Genomic DNA, 15,851 nt, shown 5'->3' with positions numbered 1-15,851 from the left:
TTCCCTGGTGTGTCATTGTGCCAGCGTGTTTAGATTAGAAGTGATTTCCAGGAATCCTTCCCTGCGTCTTCTAGCTTCTGGGGGCTCTTGGCCTTTCTGGACTTTCATGGATCATGACCACATCACTCTAATTTCTGCCTCTGCCTTCCTGCACCTCACCCTCTGTATGTTGTGTCTTCTCTTCTCTCTGCAGTGAGGACAATTGTCATTGGATTCAGGGCCTTTCCAGATATACCAAGATGATCTCATCTCAAATTCTTTTACTTCATTACATCTGCAAAGAGCCTTTTTCCAAATAAGATCACATTCACAGGGTCTAGGGATTTCTATATGGACCTATCTTTCTAGGGGGCCAACATAACCCCCTATATGTTATAGATGAAGAAAGATTATTTGCAATTGATGAATCCAGGTGATGGATGCTTTCAGATTTGTTATATTATGGGCAATTTGAGTGATGCAAAGAGGAAAGCATATGCAGATAGGGTTCCCGGATTTGTCAGATAAAATACAGGACACCCACCTAAATGTGAATTTCAGATAAACAGTAAATAATATTTCAGTATAATCTGGTTTCATACCGTGTTTGAAACATAGCTATAACTAAAAAATTATTGATTGTTTGCCTGAAATTCACATTTACATGGATGTCTTATATTTTATTTGGCAACCCAGTAAGAAAAGGGTGCCATCAACTTGCCCTTCACAGACATCCCTTCCCAGCTATGCTCACAATAGAGATTTTTCAGTTGCCCTAGTCCTTGCATCCAACTCACACAAAAAAAGCATCCTTAAAAAGCCAGTTTCTGCTGACTTGAAAAGAGAGCAAAATCTAGGTGAAAGGTATTGTTTAAACTAATTGCCAACCTTGAAAAGGAACATATTAACCAGTGTCTTCTGATAAGCAGATCACTTGCCTCATGTCTTAGAATCCAGTAGGTGGCCCCTTGGCCATGAAATGTGTGGGAGTGGCTTTTCCCTAACTTGACCTTTCTCCTTTCAATGGGAGGGAACTATTGAAAGGAACAAAGAGCTTATAAATACATTAAGACCTGGAATTCAGTTGTCCAGCCATGACAGTGACAGCGTTTAACAAAGTAAGTACTGATCTTATAAATCTCTCTACATTGCCTCACACCCTCCTCTCTAGCCTCCTAGAAAAATACGCTAATATGTGTCCTTAGCACAAGGAAAAGTCTGTTTTTACTCATATTGTGCCATCTTGGTGTGTTTGGGTGACAGTTCAAGAATTGTTTATTTCTTTTCTGTTGGATACATCTTTACAGAAATGTAAAAATGAAGAATTTAGAAAACCAGGGCCTCAGAATTTAATGGTATGGGAAACAATGACATGAGGAGAAAAAAGAAATGGTAGCATTTTAAACAATCTGAGAATAATCAGTGCTGGAAGAAGTGGCAATGTATGCAAAAATTTATTTCTCTGTGTAAGTAGTCAACACACAATTGTTGTAAGTTGTGATCCTGTAATACTATATTGGCTGTGAAAATTCAAAACTAAGGTTTATTATAATTAGAATAAATTAGTTTGAATGTCAGGAGGACTAGATTCTAGTAGAGCCTCTGCCACTAATTAGCTTGACGACAAGTCATATTCTGTCTCTGGAGTACTACCAACTCATGGCCAATCTAGAGGATAGCTAAGAAAGAGGCTCTGACTGTTGATGCCCTTTGAACTGTGTAATTCTTTGAATGGAGATCTGTCCTGCCCACTCGAGGAGGTTTCTAAGTGTCCCTGCCCTCTACCTATCTGATTTCTAGCCCCCTCTCCCTCCCCGCAGATGTGACAACCCAAAATGTCTCTAGACCTTGCTCAATGTCCTCTGGAGCAGAGGAGCAAAATCCCCCTGGTTGAGAACCGTGGGACTACATGACTTCATGGGGCTAAGCAAGGCTATGTTACCGATGTGCCCCACTGCTTGGACATTCACTGAAAACTTCCTGTTAATCCAGGTGGACTGATTAGTGAATATCATTAACTTCTGTACAGGAGCTAAAAAGGAAAGAGAGAGAGAAACAGAGAGCCACCATATGACAGATTTGATATAAGTCTGGATTCATATAAAATCTTATTCCTTCTAGAGTTCTATGGACAAAATATAGAGATCTAGAGATATGGATAGACAGATAATAGATGATGAAGAGACAGACAGATTACAGACAGATGCATAGAACGATTGATAGATAAAATAATACATACATGGATGGGTAGACAGATAAGGATTATAAATAGATACGTATACATAGATTGTTGGTAGGTAAAATAATTAATGGATAGATAGATCAAAGAAAGAAGATCCATGGGCTACTCAATGTGTCCAGAGAGTCACCCATCTTCCAAGCACTGGGACAAGAGCAAACACCCATTGCTGAGTTCCTACTATGAATTTTTTGTACATTATCTCATTTAACTTTCTCAACAACCCTCAAAAGTAGAAATAACTACCTCTACTCTAAGAAGAGAAAATTGAAGCTCAGAGACTAAACAACCTACAGCTTTTATGAACCTTGTAATGGGAGGAGTCATGGTTTATCTCATTCTCCCTTCTCTCCGATAAGAAACAGTGTCATTGGGACCACCTCAGAGATGTAACTCTTTTAATTTACTCCTGGAATTACCATAGCTTATATTCCTTTCAAATTAAGCCCATTTTTAATTGATGTAAATACAGTTATACTAGTCTTCAACTCACTCTGGATTTTAGGTTGTCAAAGTAGAGAAAGACACACTTTCATTACTTTTTTCTTCCAAGCAAGCCCCTGAAAAGTTGCTAAGAGTAAGAACTCATGAATTAGATGTTCCCCTCTCACCCTCTCCTTCCAACATTTAGTTGGCTAATATACCCTGAATAGAAAAATATAAAACAACATAATCAGACAGGAGCAGAGAGCCAGATTATGAGGTGGAGTGGAAAAGCTCTGGACCTGCAATCAGAAGGAGTTCAGGCTGACCCAACGCTCACCAAGTGTGCAGCATGAGATAGGTGCTTTAGCTTTCTGAAACTCAATGTGCCCATTGAATAGCTATTAGGAGCCATTTCCCAGGGTTGTTGCAGAAGGTAGACACACTCCCTAGATATTGACCATGAATGAGGAGCATGTGTGTGTGACCCATGGCAAATCCTTGAGCTCTCAGGTTCTCATTCTGTGTTGACCGAACAAAGCTCAACGGTAACCTCTGCCCCAGTCTTAGCCTGACCCTTGGAAACCTCATATTGAGAGGCGATATGTTAGTTATCAGCAGGAGTGTTGTGATAAAATGTTATGTAAGATAAAAATTCATTTCCTTTTGAAACATGATTCTCAATCAATGGCTAAGGGAGCTTAGTGTGGGGAGTGGAATCATGACACTGTGAACTCTAGTCCATAACAATTAAACAACCGCACCCCACACTTTTGTGTGAACTTCACTCTGCCTTTCTTTCTGCTGAATAATGCTATTTGCATTTCCCAAGTTAGGAAAGTGCAACATCAAAATATCTAATCACAGAACAGGTGAGTTGATTCAGTATCATTTCAAAGAATTCTTTACTTTCCAAAGGCTAAACTATTGACTCCCACATTTTAAAATGTAGACATTTAAAAGATTTTGATGTCTATTTATGCAGCCAACAAACATATAAAAAAAGCTCATCATCACTGGTCATTAGAGAAATGCAAATCAAAATCACAATGAGATACCATCTCATGCCAGTTAGAATGGCGATCATTAAAAAGTCAGGAAACAACAGATGCTCGAGAGGATGTGGAGAAATAGCAACACTTTTACACTGTTGGTGGGAGTGTAAATTAGTTCAACCATTGTGGAAGACAGTGTGGCAATTCCTCAAGGATCTAGAACTAGAAATACTATTTGACCCAGCAATCCCATTTGGGTATATACTGGGTATATACCCAAAGGATTATAAATCATTCTACCACAAAGACACATGCACATGTATGTTTACTGCAGCCCTGTTCACAATAGCAAAGACTTGGAACCAACCCAAATGCCCGTCAATGATAGACTGGATAAAGAAAATGTGGCACATATACACCATGGAATACCATGCAGCCATAAAAAAGGATGAGTTCATGTCCTTTGCAGGGACATGGATGATGCTGGAAACCATCATTCTCAGTAAGCTATCACAAGAACAGAAAACAAAACACCACATGTTCTCACTCATAAGTGGGAGTTGACCAAGGAGAACACATAGTCACAGGGAGGGTAACATCACACACCAGGACCTATAGTGGGGTGGGGGCCTAGGGAAGGGATAGCATTAGGAGAAATACCTAATGTAGATGACGGATTGAAGGGTGCAGCAAAGCAGCATGGCATGTGCATACCTATGTAACAAACCTGCATGTTTTGCACATGTACCCCAGAATTTAAAGTATAAAAAAAAGATTTTGATGTCTAAATTTAAGTCACACATACTTTTGTAGAAGTACATTAGTTGACGGCAGGTGCAGTGGCTCACGCCTGTAATTCCAGCACTTTGGAATGCTGAGGCAAGTGGATCTCCTGAGGTCAGGTGTTTGAGACCAGCCTGGCCAACATGCTGAAGCCCGGTCTCTACAAAAAATACAAAATTAGCCAGGTGTGGTGGCATGTGCTGGTAATCCAAGCTACTTGGGAGGCTGAGGCAGGAGAATCACTTGAAACTGGGAGGCTGAGTTTGCATGAGCTGAGATTGCGCCATAGCACTCCAGCCTGGGAAAAAAACAGTATAACTCCATGTAAAAAAAAAAAAAATACATTAGTTGTTAAAGGCAAGTATATTTTTCTTCTAAACTCAACAATCACAAAACTTTGCAAGAAGAATTAATGTTTAATAACAGAGCTGGGGGTTTGGAGAGAAAATGCAACTGTTCCTAAGTCCTGGCACTGGAACTCCTGCTTTCAATGAGTCCTGTGTCCTTCCATTCACATTCATGATACAATTAGTTGCATCTGTCCCTGCAGCCACTGGTTTTCATTCTCTGATACTCTGCTATGTTCCACCTCCCAAACAGCCTGGGATAGAGCAAGGGCTATCAAACTTCACTGATGAGCACAGTCAATTTCTCTCTAACCATTTACAATGAGCAAGTGAGCATGCACACATGCAAACATCCGTACACACAATATACAAATAACTGAAACTAACAACTCATCAAACATTACTTACCTTTCAACATGTCATGCTCACTGACATTTTCTATTCTTTTCTATTTCATTTTAAAAAGTAGTGGGCTTTCACAATCTACTGAAAGATTACCATGCATATTTCAGAAACACTAACATAGAAAATAAGACTCAGTCTTTAGCTTTTAATAGCAGTGAGTCTGCATCCCAGATCCACCACTTAATCTGGGTAAGTTACTTTAAAAACCTCAGTATCCTCGACTGTAAAATGAGAATAGCAACAGCCTTTCACCTTAGGTGATTTTTGTAGGACAAAATGAGAGAAGTTTAGAAGAATGGCCAGTGTATGACTGACGTTGAACAAATGCTAGCTCCTTCCATATCCTGCAAAGTTAATGCAGCAACATCTCTTTTGCCAGGTTATAAAACAAAATGCTGCCCACAGAGTTAAAATATAGAATGCCAAAAGAAGCAAGGGATTAGCAGTCTCTGTTGAAAGACTTTGGATCTTCTAGCTACAGTAAAACAAGTCTGAAGTCTAATTTCTGGTTTTGATCAAATGCAGTCTCACAGCCAGAGAGCTGAAGAGTGACTTAGCTCCCTGCCGGTCCTCCCTGTCAGTGACATCCTCTGGTTTCACAACCAGTTCATGGGTTCCCAGGGCCTTCACCCAGCTGGCTTCCAGGAGTGACTTCATTTTAGTCCTTGGTGTAGATATTCATGTCCATCACCAACCAGAGTGTGACTGTGAACATTGTATTTCTCTGATGTTCGATTTCATTAACTAAAAAATGGAGAAAACAACCATTTCATGGGACTATAAGGAGGGTTAAAGATATAAAATATTGAAAGGGACTAGCATTGAGGAAGGATCACTAGGAAGTTTTCAATAAATATTAGTTCTTGAATTCTTCCTCTTCCCATTAACTCCTATACATGTATTTTTACCACATACTCTCACCTCTTAGGCTGCCAAGAAAAGTCACAGGTAAACAATGAAGACTTGAGACTGATTTGAGGTTGGCCACTGCTGGGTAACAATTTGAGCCAAGAAAACATTCCGGGAACTGCTTCAACCCAGTCATGAAGAAGGCAGGTTCTTCTTAAGCATTGTTTGTGGTTTTCAACCACACATCCTAAAGTACATTTTTGATTCTATCATTTCAATTATTCATTCATTCATTCAGGCTTAGAGAAACCTCCAGGAGACTGCTATCATGGCAGAGAAGCCCAAGCTCCACTACTCCAATGCACGGGGCAGAATGGAGTCCATCCGGTGGCTCCTGGCTGCAGCTGGAGTAGAGGTAGGTTCTGAGTTAGGTCATCTTAAGTTGGATTTAAAATTGCATTAGCACATACTTTTCCCACAGAAACTATGCAATGATTACTTACTGAAGCATTGTGCCTTAAATAAAAATGGACTGTAATTAAGAAAAAGATGAATAGATTTGACCTAAAAATTGTTAAAATTTCTTCTCATCTAAGAGCATACATGTTAAAATACAATTAAGAAACTAATCAAAAAGTGTAGAACTTAAGTGGATTAGAATTTAAACAAACTGTAAAAAATAATTTATGGCATTAGAAACATGAATATTGACTGAATATTTGATGACATGAAATAATTATTGTTAATATTTCATGTGTGATAATGTACTATGGTTATCTTTAGAATAGTTTATGTGTTTTAGGAAAACACATTGAAGTATTTAAGGATTAATCATATGGATCTGGGATTTCTTTGTAATTATTACAAAAGGAGAAGTAGGTGGGCATAAATATAACTTCATATTGGTTTTGGTTGATAATTATTGATTCTATGTAGAAATATAAGGAGAATTTTTATGCTTTTCTGTTTATTTTTATTCATGTTCATAATTTCCACAACAAAAAAATAAAAATACGTAATATTAAAAAATGTCAGTAGTTAGAGATAAAATGCAAACTATAAATGAGAGGTGTAAGGGAGTGGATTGTAACAAACTACCTATTAAAGACTGACTACATTCACAGCAATTATTTGTTGAGCACTTATTAATTCCAGGTTCTGTACTAGGTCATGGAGATAGACAGTGAACAAGACAGACACAGTCCCTGCCCTGGGGCGGCCTACATGTCTATGAGGATGCAGACAAGTAAACACGTGGTTAAAATGAGGCGTGGAGGCTTCTAGAACACCCAAGCATTCCCCAGTGTTACCAGGTCATCCTCCCAGTGTTTGAGGAGGAAATGCTGGGAGGTGTCTGTGGGACTCCGCTGAGTGCTGCCCTCTAGAGGTGTCACTGAGAAAAACACTTCCCAGTCCAGAACAGAGTCCTTCAGCGACTGCCTGAGGGTTTTCCTGGGAAGTGAGTCATGGACAAACTTAGGAGATCTTGTCCCTCGGGTGGCAGCAGAAAAGGGGGGTTTCAGGTGAGGTGGCGTCCTGTGAAGGGAACTTCTAGCGCGCACCTTCAGCCTCACAGCGCCGTGTGGACCTGAGCCTCGGAACGGTACTTTGTGCGTTGCTTCACGAAGGCTTGGGACTTTAGCCTCACCCTTTCTCAGTTCTATGAAGAAATAAGCACATAAGAAATCCAAACACTATCATTCTAGGTTGTTTCCTTTGTACAAATGAATACCCTGTTTCACTGTCACCCAGACATCAGCTCTGCTGCTCAGGGATGTGTTCAGAGCCCGGGTAGGAAGAGTTCAGCAGGAGGGAGGGAGGGGCAAGGCTGCGAGGAACCCAGGTTCCCAGGTCTCCATCCAGCCTGACTGAAGGCGGGGGCAGGGTTGACTGCAGACCTTGCTCAGGCTTCTGGGGTCTCAGTGCCCTAAGGCTGATGATCACAACCCAGTCCTCACATCCCACTTGCCAACCCCACCCCACCTTGGCTACCCTCCTTCCTGGACCACACACCTTTCCTTAGGTTTGTCCTGAACTGGATGACTTATTAATTGCTGGCACACACCCCCATGACCTCTAGATCCTGGTCCTGTGTGATCATAGATCCACAACAAATTCTGTTCCATGGAGCAAGCCAGAAACCCCCAAATTCCTGATCTTTCACCATAAAGAACTCCATTAAAGTATAATTAGCCACTGGAAACACCGCTACTATTTATTACTTGATGTATGTGGGTCAGGCCCTGTATCATGCATTTTGAAACATTACAAAATTCCATTTAAGAAAATATTATATTCCCATTTTGCAGATTAAGAATCTAAGGCTTGAAGATTTTAAGCAATAATTCCTAGATCACACAGCTATTTTGAGGCAGAGTCAAGATTGGAACCAGATCATAACAACATTGAAATCCAGAAAACCTTGATAACTTTTGCTTAGACTTTTGGTTTGATAGATTCTGCCTATTTAAGTCAACTGCATCATTATGTAATAACTGAATTTCATATCTGTATTAAATACCTGCAACCACTCATAGCTTCTGGTCAGATTGAGACAGCCTTGTTGCTGGCTGCCATTTCCACCAAAGTGACTTGTCTCAGGACGAGGTGGAATTTACTCCAACGTTTAAGTTACTGGATGTAGATCAAGAACTAAGTATAGTTTCAAAATTCTAAACATAACTTATATTTAATGAGCAGTTACTATACACCTGCTACTTTTCTAAGTGCTTTGCATGACCTTGTAATTTAATCTTGATATCAGCCTATACCATAGGTGCCGTAAGTATACCCATTTCATAGATTAGCATACTCAGACACAGAGAGTTTCAGTAACATGTACAAAGTCAAGAAGCCAGTACATGAAAATGGTGATATTGAACCCACAAAACCACATCAGAAACCAGAGGTTTTCATGAAAAATAATGTTAGCGTGGGACTCTAATTCCTTTATTAAATTGAGAATTTTACCCTATTGGGTCCCATGTACTTCAGAAGAGAAAATTATATTTGCAAGTGTTAAAGCTGTGCAACAGCTGCAACCTATTTCACCCTTAGCAGCGTTCCTGAAAAGTGGGGTGATATAAATTATAGCAGAGGCTCCTTGGTGGCAGAATATTTGATGGCCATTAGCCCATGGCATACCCTACACTGGGGACACACAAGTTGTGGTCTGATCTCACCTGGAGACACAGGCTTTCCTAAGATATGACAACACCATAACTAGGAGAACTGCTCAGTGCCTTCTTTCCAGTGATGTCCCCTCTCAAAACATGACCTAATCATAGACATTCATGAGAACAGGGTGGCTGTGAACTAAAAGACTGAGCAGCTACGTGCTGTGACCCATGCACTTTTCTCAATGAATTAGGTCTAAATTCCCAAATGGCCATTACCAGCCCCCTCTGTGTATCCTGCAAAACTCAGAAATCTTATATTCTCCAAGTCATACACGAGATAGGGGCCATTCAACATCACAAGTCTATAACAGAATTAACTAAGAAGAACACATTTACTGTTTCTGCTTCCAGTTTGAAGAGAAATTTCTAGAATCTGCAGAAGATTTGGACAAGTTAAGAAATGGTAAGATCAATCTCTAAGTAACTCTGATGAGGGTTTCTAGTAGAAGGTACAGAGGAACGTTGAGCAGCCGGGAATGCCTATGTGTGTGGGGGGTGATATTTAGTCACGGTGGAGAGGGAGAAAGTGGTTAAAATGGAAGGGATGTGGCTCCTTGATCAGGTCTGGCAACTCTCTCCAAGCTAAAAGGACCAGACCTCTCAGAGTATTTGTTAGAGGAATGATATCCCGCCCCCGGGGAAAGCCCTTTTTCTGTTTTCATGCTTGGGGGACCGTCAGTGAGCTGTGGTTATCAGCACAGGATCCCATAGAGCCCTCCCCATCCAAGCACACGCAAGAACATGCGCTAGATGAAAGGAGGAGAAATCGACGTGGCCATTGCCTTGAGGTTTTTCTTTCATGGGGGGGCATGACAAAGTAACACTGTGGCACTATTGCAGGCTTTGAAGAGCAGAAAAGGGGACCCTTACATTAAAAACCTCTCAGAACCTGCCTTAAATGTCACAAACACCATGAGACTTACCCTGCGAACTTCCCATTTTAAATGGCACCCTGTTGCCAGTCCTACTGTAATTTGTCCCAACCTCTTCCTAAAATATCCATGAAGATAAATCAACACAAAAAATACAAGAGTCCTACTATGTATCTGGAGGGGAAATAAAAACAAAAATGAAGTAACAGGATAAAAAGTAAAAGGAAGCTTCTTAAGAAAAAGAAGAACTACAGGAAACTTTTTAAAAATGTTGTTTGGGCCGGGTATGGTGGCTCACGCCTGTAATCCCAGCTCTTTAAGAGGCTGAGGCGGGTGGATCATTTGAGGTCAGGAGTTCGAGACCAGTTTGGCCAACATGATGAGATCACATCTCTACTAAAAATACAAAAATTAGCTGGGTATGTTGGCGCATGCCTGTAATCCCAGCTACTCAGGAGGCTGAGGTAGGAGAATTGCTTGAACCCAGGAGGCAGAGGTTACAGTGAGCTGAGATCGTCCCACTGCACTCCAGCCTGGGCGACAGAGTGAGACTCTGTCTCAAAAAACAAAACAAGGAAAAAAGTTGTTTCAAGTGAAATCTTACCAGGCAATAATTTCTTTTTCATTTCACAAATTTAGTCATTTCCATAACCATTTTTTTCATCCCGAAAGGGTGGGTTTCATAGACACTTCATATTCCTTTTTTTTTTCTTCTTTCTAAGATGGGAGTTTGCTGTTCCAGCAAGTACCAATGGTTGAGATTGACGGGATGAAGCTGGTGCAGACCAGAGCCATTCTTAACTACATTGCCAGCAAATACAACCTTTATGGGAAAGACATGAAGGAGAGAGCCCTGTATGGTATATTTTCTGTTCTTCCATCCACAGAGAACACAGAGTGATTTAAGTCCTTCTTTGAGTGGGTGGGACCATGGCAGGGCATCATGACCAGCAGCAGGCTGGGTCTTGGTGATGCACACTGAGGTCCAGTATTGCAGAGTCCCATGGAGATGAGGGAACAGTGAACATGGGGAGGGTTCAGGCGAGGGTGATTTTAGAGGAGGATGCAGTCCATGGATCCTGCAACCTGACGGAGGTTTCCAAACACTCATAAACCCTATGAACTGAGGAGGATGGGGAATCATGATTCGGGTACTCAGAACTTCAGAGGCTAGACTCCAGCCAACAGCGTAGGGCAAGGCATAGAATGTCTGAGAGTCTGTAGATGAAGGCCTGGGGAGGGAAGGCTGCAAATAAGCTGAATCTCAGGTCCCCGTAATTCCAAGAATCATGACCAGGAACCTAAATTACCAACCAATTATATGGACTAGAACACTTGAGCAGGGCTAGTAGAGGCTGGTGCCCAGGATGCTGGGGTTACCTTGACACGTGGATAGAAGGCTGAAACAGCCAGATTGATTCAATACCAACAAAGCCAAGGGGTCTCCTCTCTGTTGTGATGACACTGCATAATTACAAATAAATCCTGAATGGAACTGTTGGCAGCTCCACAAAAACTTCAACATAGTATTACCAATGACCCAGCAGTTGCTCTAGTAGGCATATCCCCAAACAATCAAAAATACATCCACACTAAATTTTTTACATAAATGAACAATGCAAATAACAATATTCATAGTATTCAAAAAGTGGAAACAACCCAAATATCCATCAATCAATCAATGGAGGAGAAAAAAATGCCTTAGCCATGCAATGGAAAGATATTTGGTCATAAAAGGAATGAAGTACCAATGCATGCTACAAGATGGTTAAACAATAAAGACATGTTACATAAAATACACAAGACACAGAAGGCCAAGTATTATAGGATTCTTTTTGTATGAAATGTCCAGATATTCAAATCCATAGAGGTGGCAAGTAGATTAGTGGTTGCCTGGAGGTAAAGGAGTGGGGCTTGGAGATAAATGAAGAATACCACTAATGGTACAGATGTCCTTATCAGGGTGATAAGAATAATTCTGGAATTAGACTGTGATGATTTTTACAGAATTCTGTGAATCCACCAAAAACCACTCAATAGTGTAATTTAACAGGTTGCAATTACAGTATGTGAACATACGTCAATAAAGGTCTTGTTTTAAAAAGTATTGTGAAACTCTAGTTTGACACAAAAGAAGAAAAGTTTGCACTGGTTGTAATTGTATAGAGAATTTCACCGGGGAAGGGGATTCTTAGGTGGGGTCTCAGGAAAGGCACACATGGCTAGAGTTAGGCAACAGCACATGGAGAGGGCTGTGGAAATGTGTTTCATGGGTGTAATTGGAAGAACTGCTAATATGGGGCACAGGAGCCCTGGGAGCTGTAAAATGATGAGAGAGGACAAGAAATATGGCTGAGATGGCTGTGCCAGGGATTCTTTTAGGATTACTTAGAGGGCAGGTCTTTGGCCATTTGACTCACACTAAGTTCATGCACAGAACAAGCCACAATGGAGATGATAAATCCTGGCACAGCATCAGTGGGTACTGGCAGTGATTCCACCAATTTCTCTCATGACTGTGACCACCGATGCTCTTTTTCCTGTATTAGGTCATGTGTGTAACAAAATTTTGAGATCTATCTACCTTGATAGGTTGTTTTAGGAAATAAATGTTAATATACCTGTAAAAATCAGAACCTAATGACTATATACCTGTAAAACTCAGAGCATAATGACTAGATTATAAAAGGCACTAACTGGAGGTGAATTACTTTGCCACCATCTGACCCTCTATTCTCTTAGGTTTTTATAAACCTATAAAATCTAAGGCAAAAGGCATGTGATGGTTTGGTTGTTTTTGTCTTTCAGGATTGATATGTACACAGAAGGTATAGTAGATTTGACTGAAATGATCGTTCTTCTGCTCGTATGTCAACCAGAGGAAAGAGATGCCAAGACTGCCTTGGTCAAAGAGAAAATAAAAAATCGCTACTTCCCTGCCTTTGAAAAAGTAAGTGAAGCTGTTCAATGTTTAGGGGAACTGAGTTTAGACACCAGTAGAAAAATAGTGGCTGGGCATTCCTGAGGCCACTGACCTTCACTTTCAGTGAGACTTCATGAACACCAAGGCAGCACTCTGACTCTCAAGGCATCTTATGCAAATAGACTTGGAGGAACAATTGTACCACTTATACCCAAGCTATGATTTTCCAGTAAAATTTTAATTTACTAGACCCCAACATGAAATTCTCTGTTCAACAAAATTTCATATTCATAAGTAGAACGTGGGCTGTGGAAGGCTCTGGATCACACTGGAGGTTGCTGTTGAATCTATGGAACCCCACGGACTTTGATGGAAGAAGAACATGATGAAAGTGATCCATCAGAAAATATTCTGGCAACCTGTGTAGGAAGACAGGAGACCAATTGCCCAACCAGAGAATATTGCAGTGTTTCAGGGATCAGTATTTTTTAAAAGAAGAGTGACTGTGGGATGCAGAGGAAGATTCTTTAAAATGCATTTTATAGTAAGTTGCAGACATCAGTGCAGTCCACCCCTAAACACTTCAGCTTGCAAATTATAACAGAGTGCCGGTTAGGAACCAGAGTCGATGCTGTAAGAAACATGATGAATTCAGGTTCACCCAGGTTTACTTCAGAACCCAGGGAGATAGAGCAGGGAATGAGGAGAGCAGACAAGGACAAATGAGGACTCTGAAATAGTCTCCTTCTGGGGGAAGAGTGTTGTCATGAAGGTGGAGTCATTGCCCAAGGGAGATTGGAGAGGGAGGGAGCAGAATGTAGAGCCATGTCCTGAATGTGAGGGCTCCACGCTGTAGGGCCTGGGGCAGACAGAACATGTGGCGGCACGTGCTAAGTCCTTGGCGCATGTGGAAGAAGCAAGCTGGGTGGGTCGTGTAGACACCATAGTGATGTGGATGAGAAGAGAAAATGGTAGCCTGGCCTCCAACCAAGCAGTGAGCAGAGTTACAGTTCTTACTCTCTCATTCATTCAGATAATGTGGAGAAAGCTTGGGATTTCTGCACCCATGCAATAAGGCAACAGAGGTGGGGAAAGTCAGGGTGGAGAGGCTCTGAAAGAAGCAGGGGTCCCAGCCTGGGTGAGCATGTGTTCCTGATCTGATTCCTCCCATTCTCCAGGTCTTAAAGAGCCAGGGACAAGACTACCTTGTTGGCAACAAGCTGAGCCGGGCTGACATTCACCTGGTGGAACTTCTCTACTACGTGGAAGAGCTTGACTCGAGTCTTATCTCCAGCTTCCCTCTGCTGAAGGTGACCCATTTCACAGCCCAGAGAGACAGCCCCACATCTCTTATATTGGGATCTCATATCTGGGCCCTGGGACTGACCATGTTTTGACCCCACCCTTCTCCAGCCCTTCAGTGCCCCCAAGGTCTCCAAAATGAGCTTCCAGGCTCCAATTTTGAGGAATGAAAACACTTTTGTTCTGGAAAGGAAATTTGTGGTGCATGCTACCCCATGAAGAGTATTTTGCCTTTTATCATGGAAAGGACCCAGCGCCCAGCAGCTCTTTCCATCCCTCTATTTCAATGTGGTTTCTGTTCCTGAGTTCTCTGTGATGTCCTTTATCCCACATGTGCCCTTGTCTTCCCACATTGAGTTGGTCTGAGCAGAGCCCTTTCCATCTGGTTTCCTCCCTGGGCTCCGGCTCCTTTTGTCAAACATTGTGGTCCTCTCTGCACAGCTCTCCCAGCACTCTGCCCCCCACACTGTATCTCTCACTGAGAAAAGGTGGTCCCATGGTTTGTGTTTAATGTTTTCTATAACATTTTCCTTTCCAACTCATTTCCCCATAGTTTTACTTCTGCTTAGAGACTGACCTGTGTTGATATCTCACAGGCACATTGATTTTTCTTGTCTTATACGAGAGCCACAAATCTATAGGATTAATATGTAAGGAGAAAGATAGGGATGACTGAACTGATTAAAACTTCAAGACATCTTTGGGGAAAATAAAGTGAGCTACATGTTATTCCTCTTATCTTCATTTCGCACTGGGTGCCTGTTTCTGCCTCCATGCTGGTACTCATGGAGGGGACTCGCTTGGTCTTTGGCACGAGGGGCTCAGATTCCCTGGGTCATCTTAATGATGGTGGCAGGCCTTGGCTTCACTCTGAGGCTGTGCTTTGTGGATTACAGGCCCTGAAAACCAGAATCAGCAACCTGCCCACGGTGAAGAAGTTTCTGCAGCCTGGCAGCCAGAGAAAGCCTCCCATGGATGAGAAATCTTTAGAAGAAGCAAGGAAGATTTTCAGGTTTTAATAAAGCAGCCATGGAGGCCAAGAACATGCCAGACCAATATTCTACAGTTTGCAACAATGAAGTGCTTTACCTAAGTGTGGATTGTGCCTCTTGTAAAGCTAATAAACTCTTTCCAATTACATGCTAATTAAATAATAAATAACTCTTATTTGTCAACTTAGCTAAAATTGGTTTGTTTTCATTAGGATCTGATATGAATTCAGATTTCTAATCTCCTCCTAACCTACCACTTTCTTGGAAGTAAAAATTTGGTAAAAAAGAAGAAACTATAGATTTTGTGGTTTGTTTGACTTTTCCAAGAATTGTCCTGTAACATTTGTCATACAATCTATTAAAATGCCAATGTAGAAATGCACTTCTGACATTCTCAGGTATGCACAGGAGAAGAGTTACCATCCTGGGTAATGGCATAAAGACATTTTCTTCTTTTCCTGGACAGTCATTTTATTTCTGATAAAAGCGTTTTTTCTTATGCATTTGCAAAACAACCATTCTGTGTGCTGTGGATCCCTCAGTTTTCTAGGAGGTGATGAAAT

General features: G+C 41.3%; 1 protein-coding gene across 1 annotated transcript; it reads left to right on the top strand.

Moving 5' to 3' along the window:
* The first annotated feature begins 1,061 nt into the window (after nt 1–1,061).
* Nucleotides 1,062–15,567, top strand: LOC100975656 (glutathione S-transferase A5). Its single transcript, XM_055113675.2, has 7 exons — nt 1,062–1,097; nt 6,319–6,435; nt 9,551–9,602; nt 10,794–10,926; nt 12,880–13,021; nt 14,173–14,304; nt 15,193–15,567. The coding sequence occupies exons 2-7, from the start codon at nt 6,349–6,351 to the stop codon at nt 15,313–15,315; spliced, it is 669 nt and encodes a 222-aa protein (XP_054969650.1). The 5' UTR covers nt 1,062–1,097; nt 6,319–6,348; the 3' UTR covers nt 15,316–15,567.
* Nucleotides 15,568–15,851: the final 284 nt, after the last annotated feature.

The sequence above is a fragment of the Pan paniscus genome, chromosome 5, assembly GCF_029289425.2.
Source record: "Pan paniscus chromosome 5, NHGRI_mPanPan1-v2.0_pri, whole genome shotgun sequence".
NCBI classification, from domain to species: Eukaryota; Metazoa; Chordata; class Mammalia; order Primates; family Hominidae; genus Pan; species Pan paniscus.
Note: the sequence above shows the minus strand (reverse complement) of the source record. Positions and strands in the feature narration are given on the sequence as shown.

Excerpts from the sequence above, each read along its gene's own strand:
- LOC100975656 (XM_055113675.2), top strand. The coding sequence starts at position 6,349 with ATGGCAGAGAAGCCCAAGCTCCACTACTCCAATGCACGGGGCAGAATG. Across the intron at positions 9,603-10,793 it reads TTTGGACAAGTTAAGAAATG|ATGGGAGTTTGCTGTTCCAG; the intron begins GTAAGATCAATC and ends CTTCTTTCTAAG. Across the intron at positions 10,927-12,879 it reads GACATGAAGGAGAGAGCCCT|GATTGATATGTACACAGAAG; the intron begins GTATGGTATATT and ends TTTGTCTTTCAG.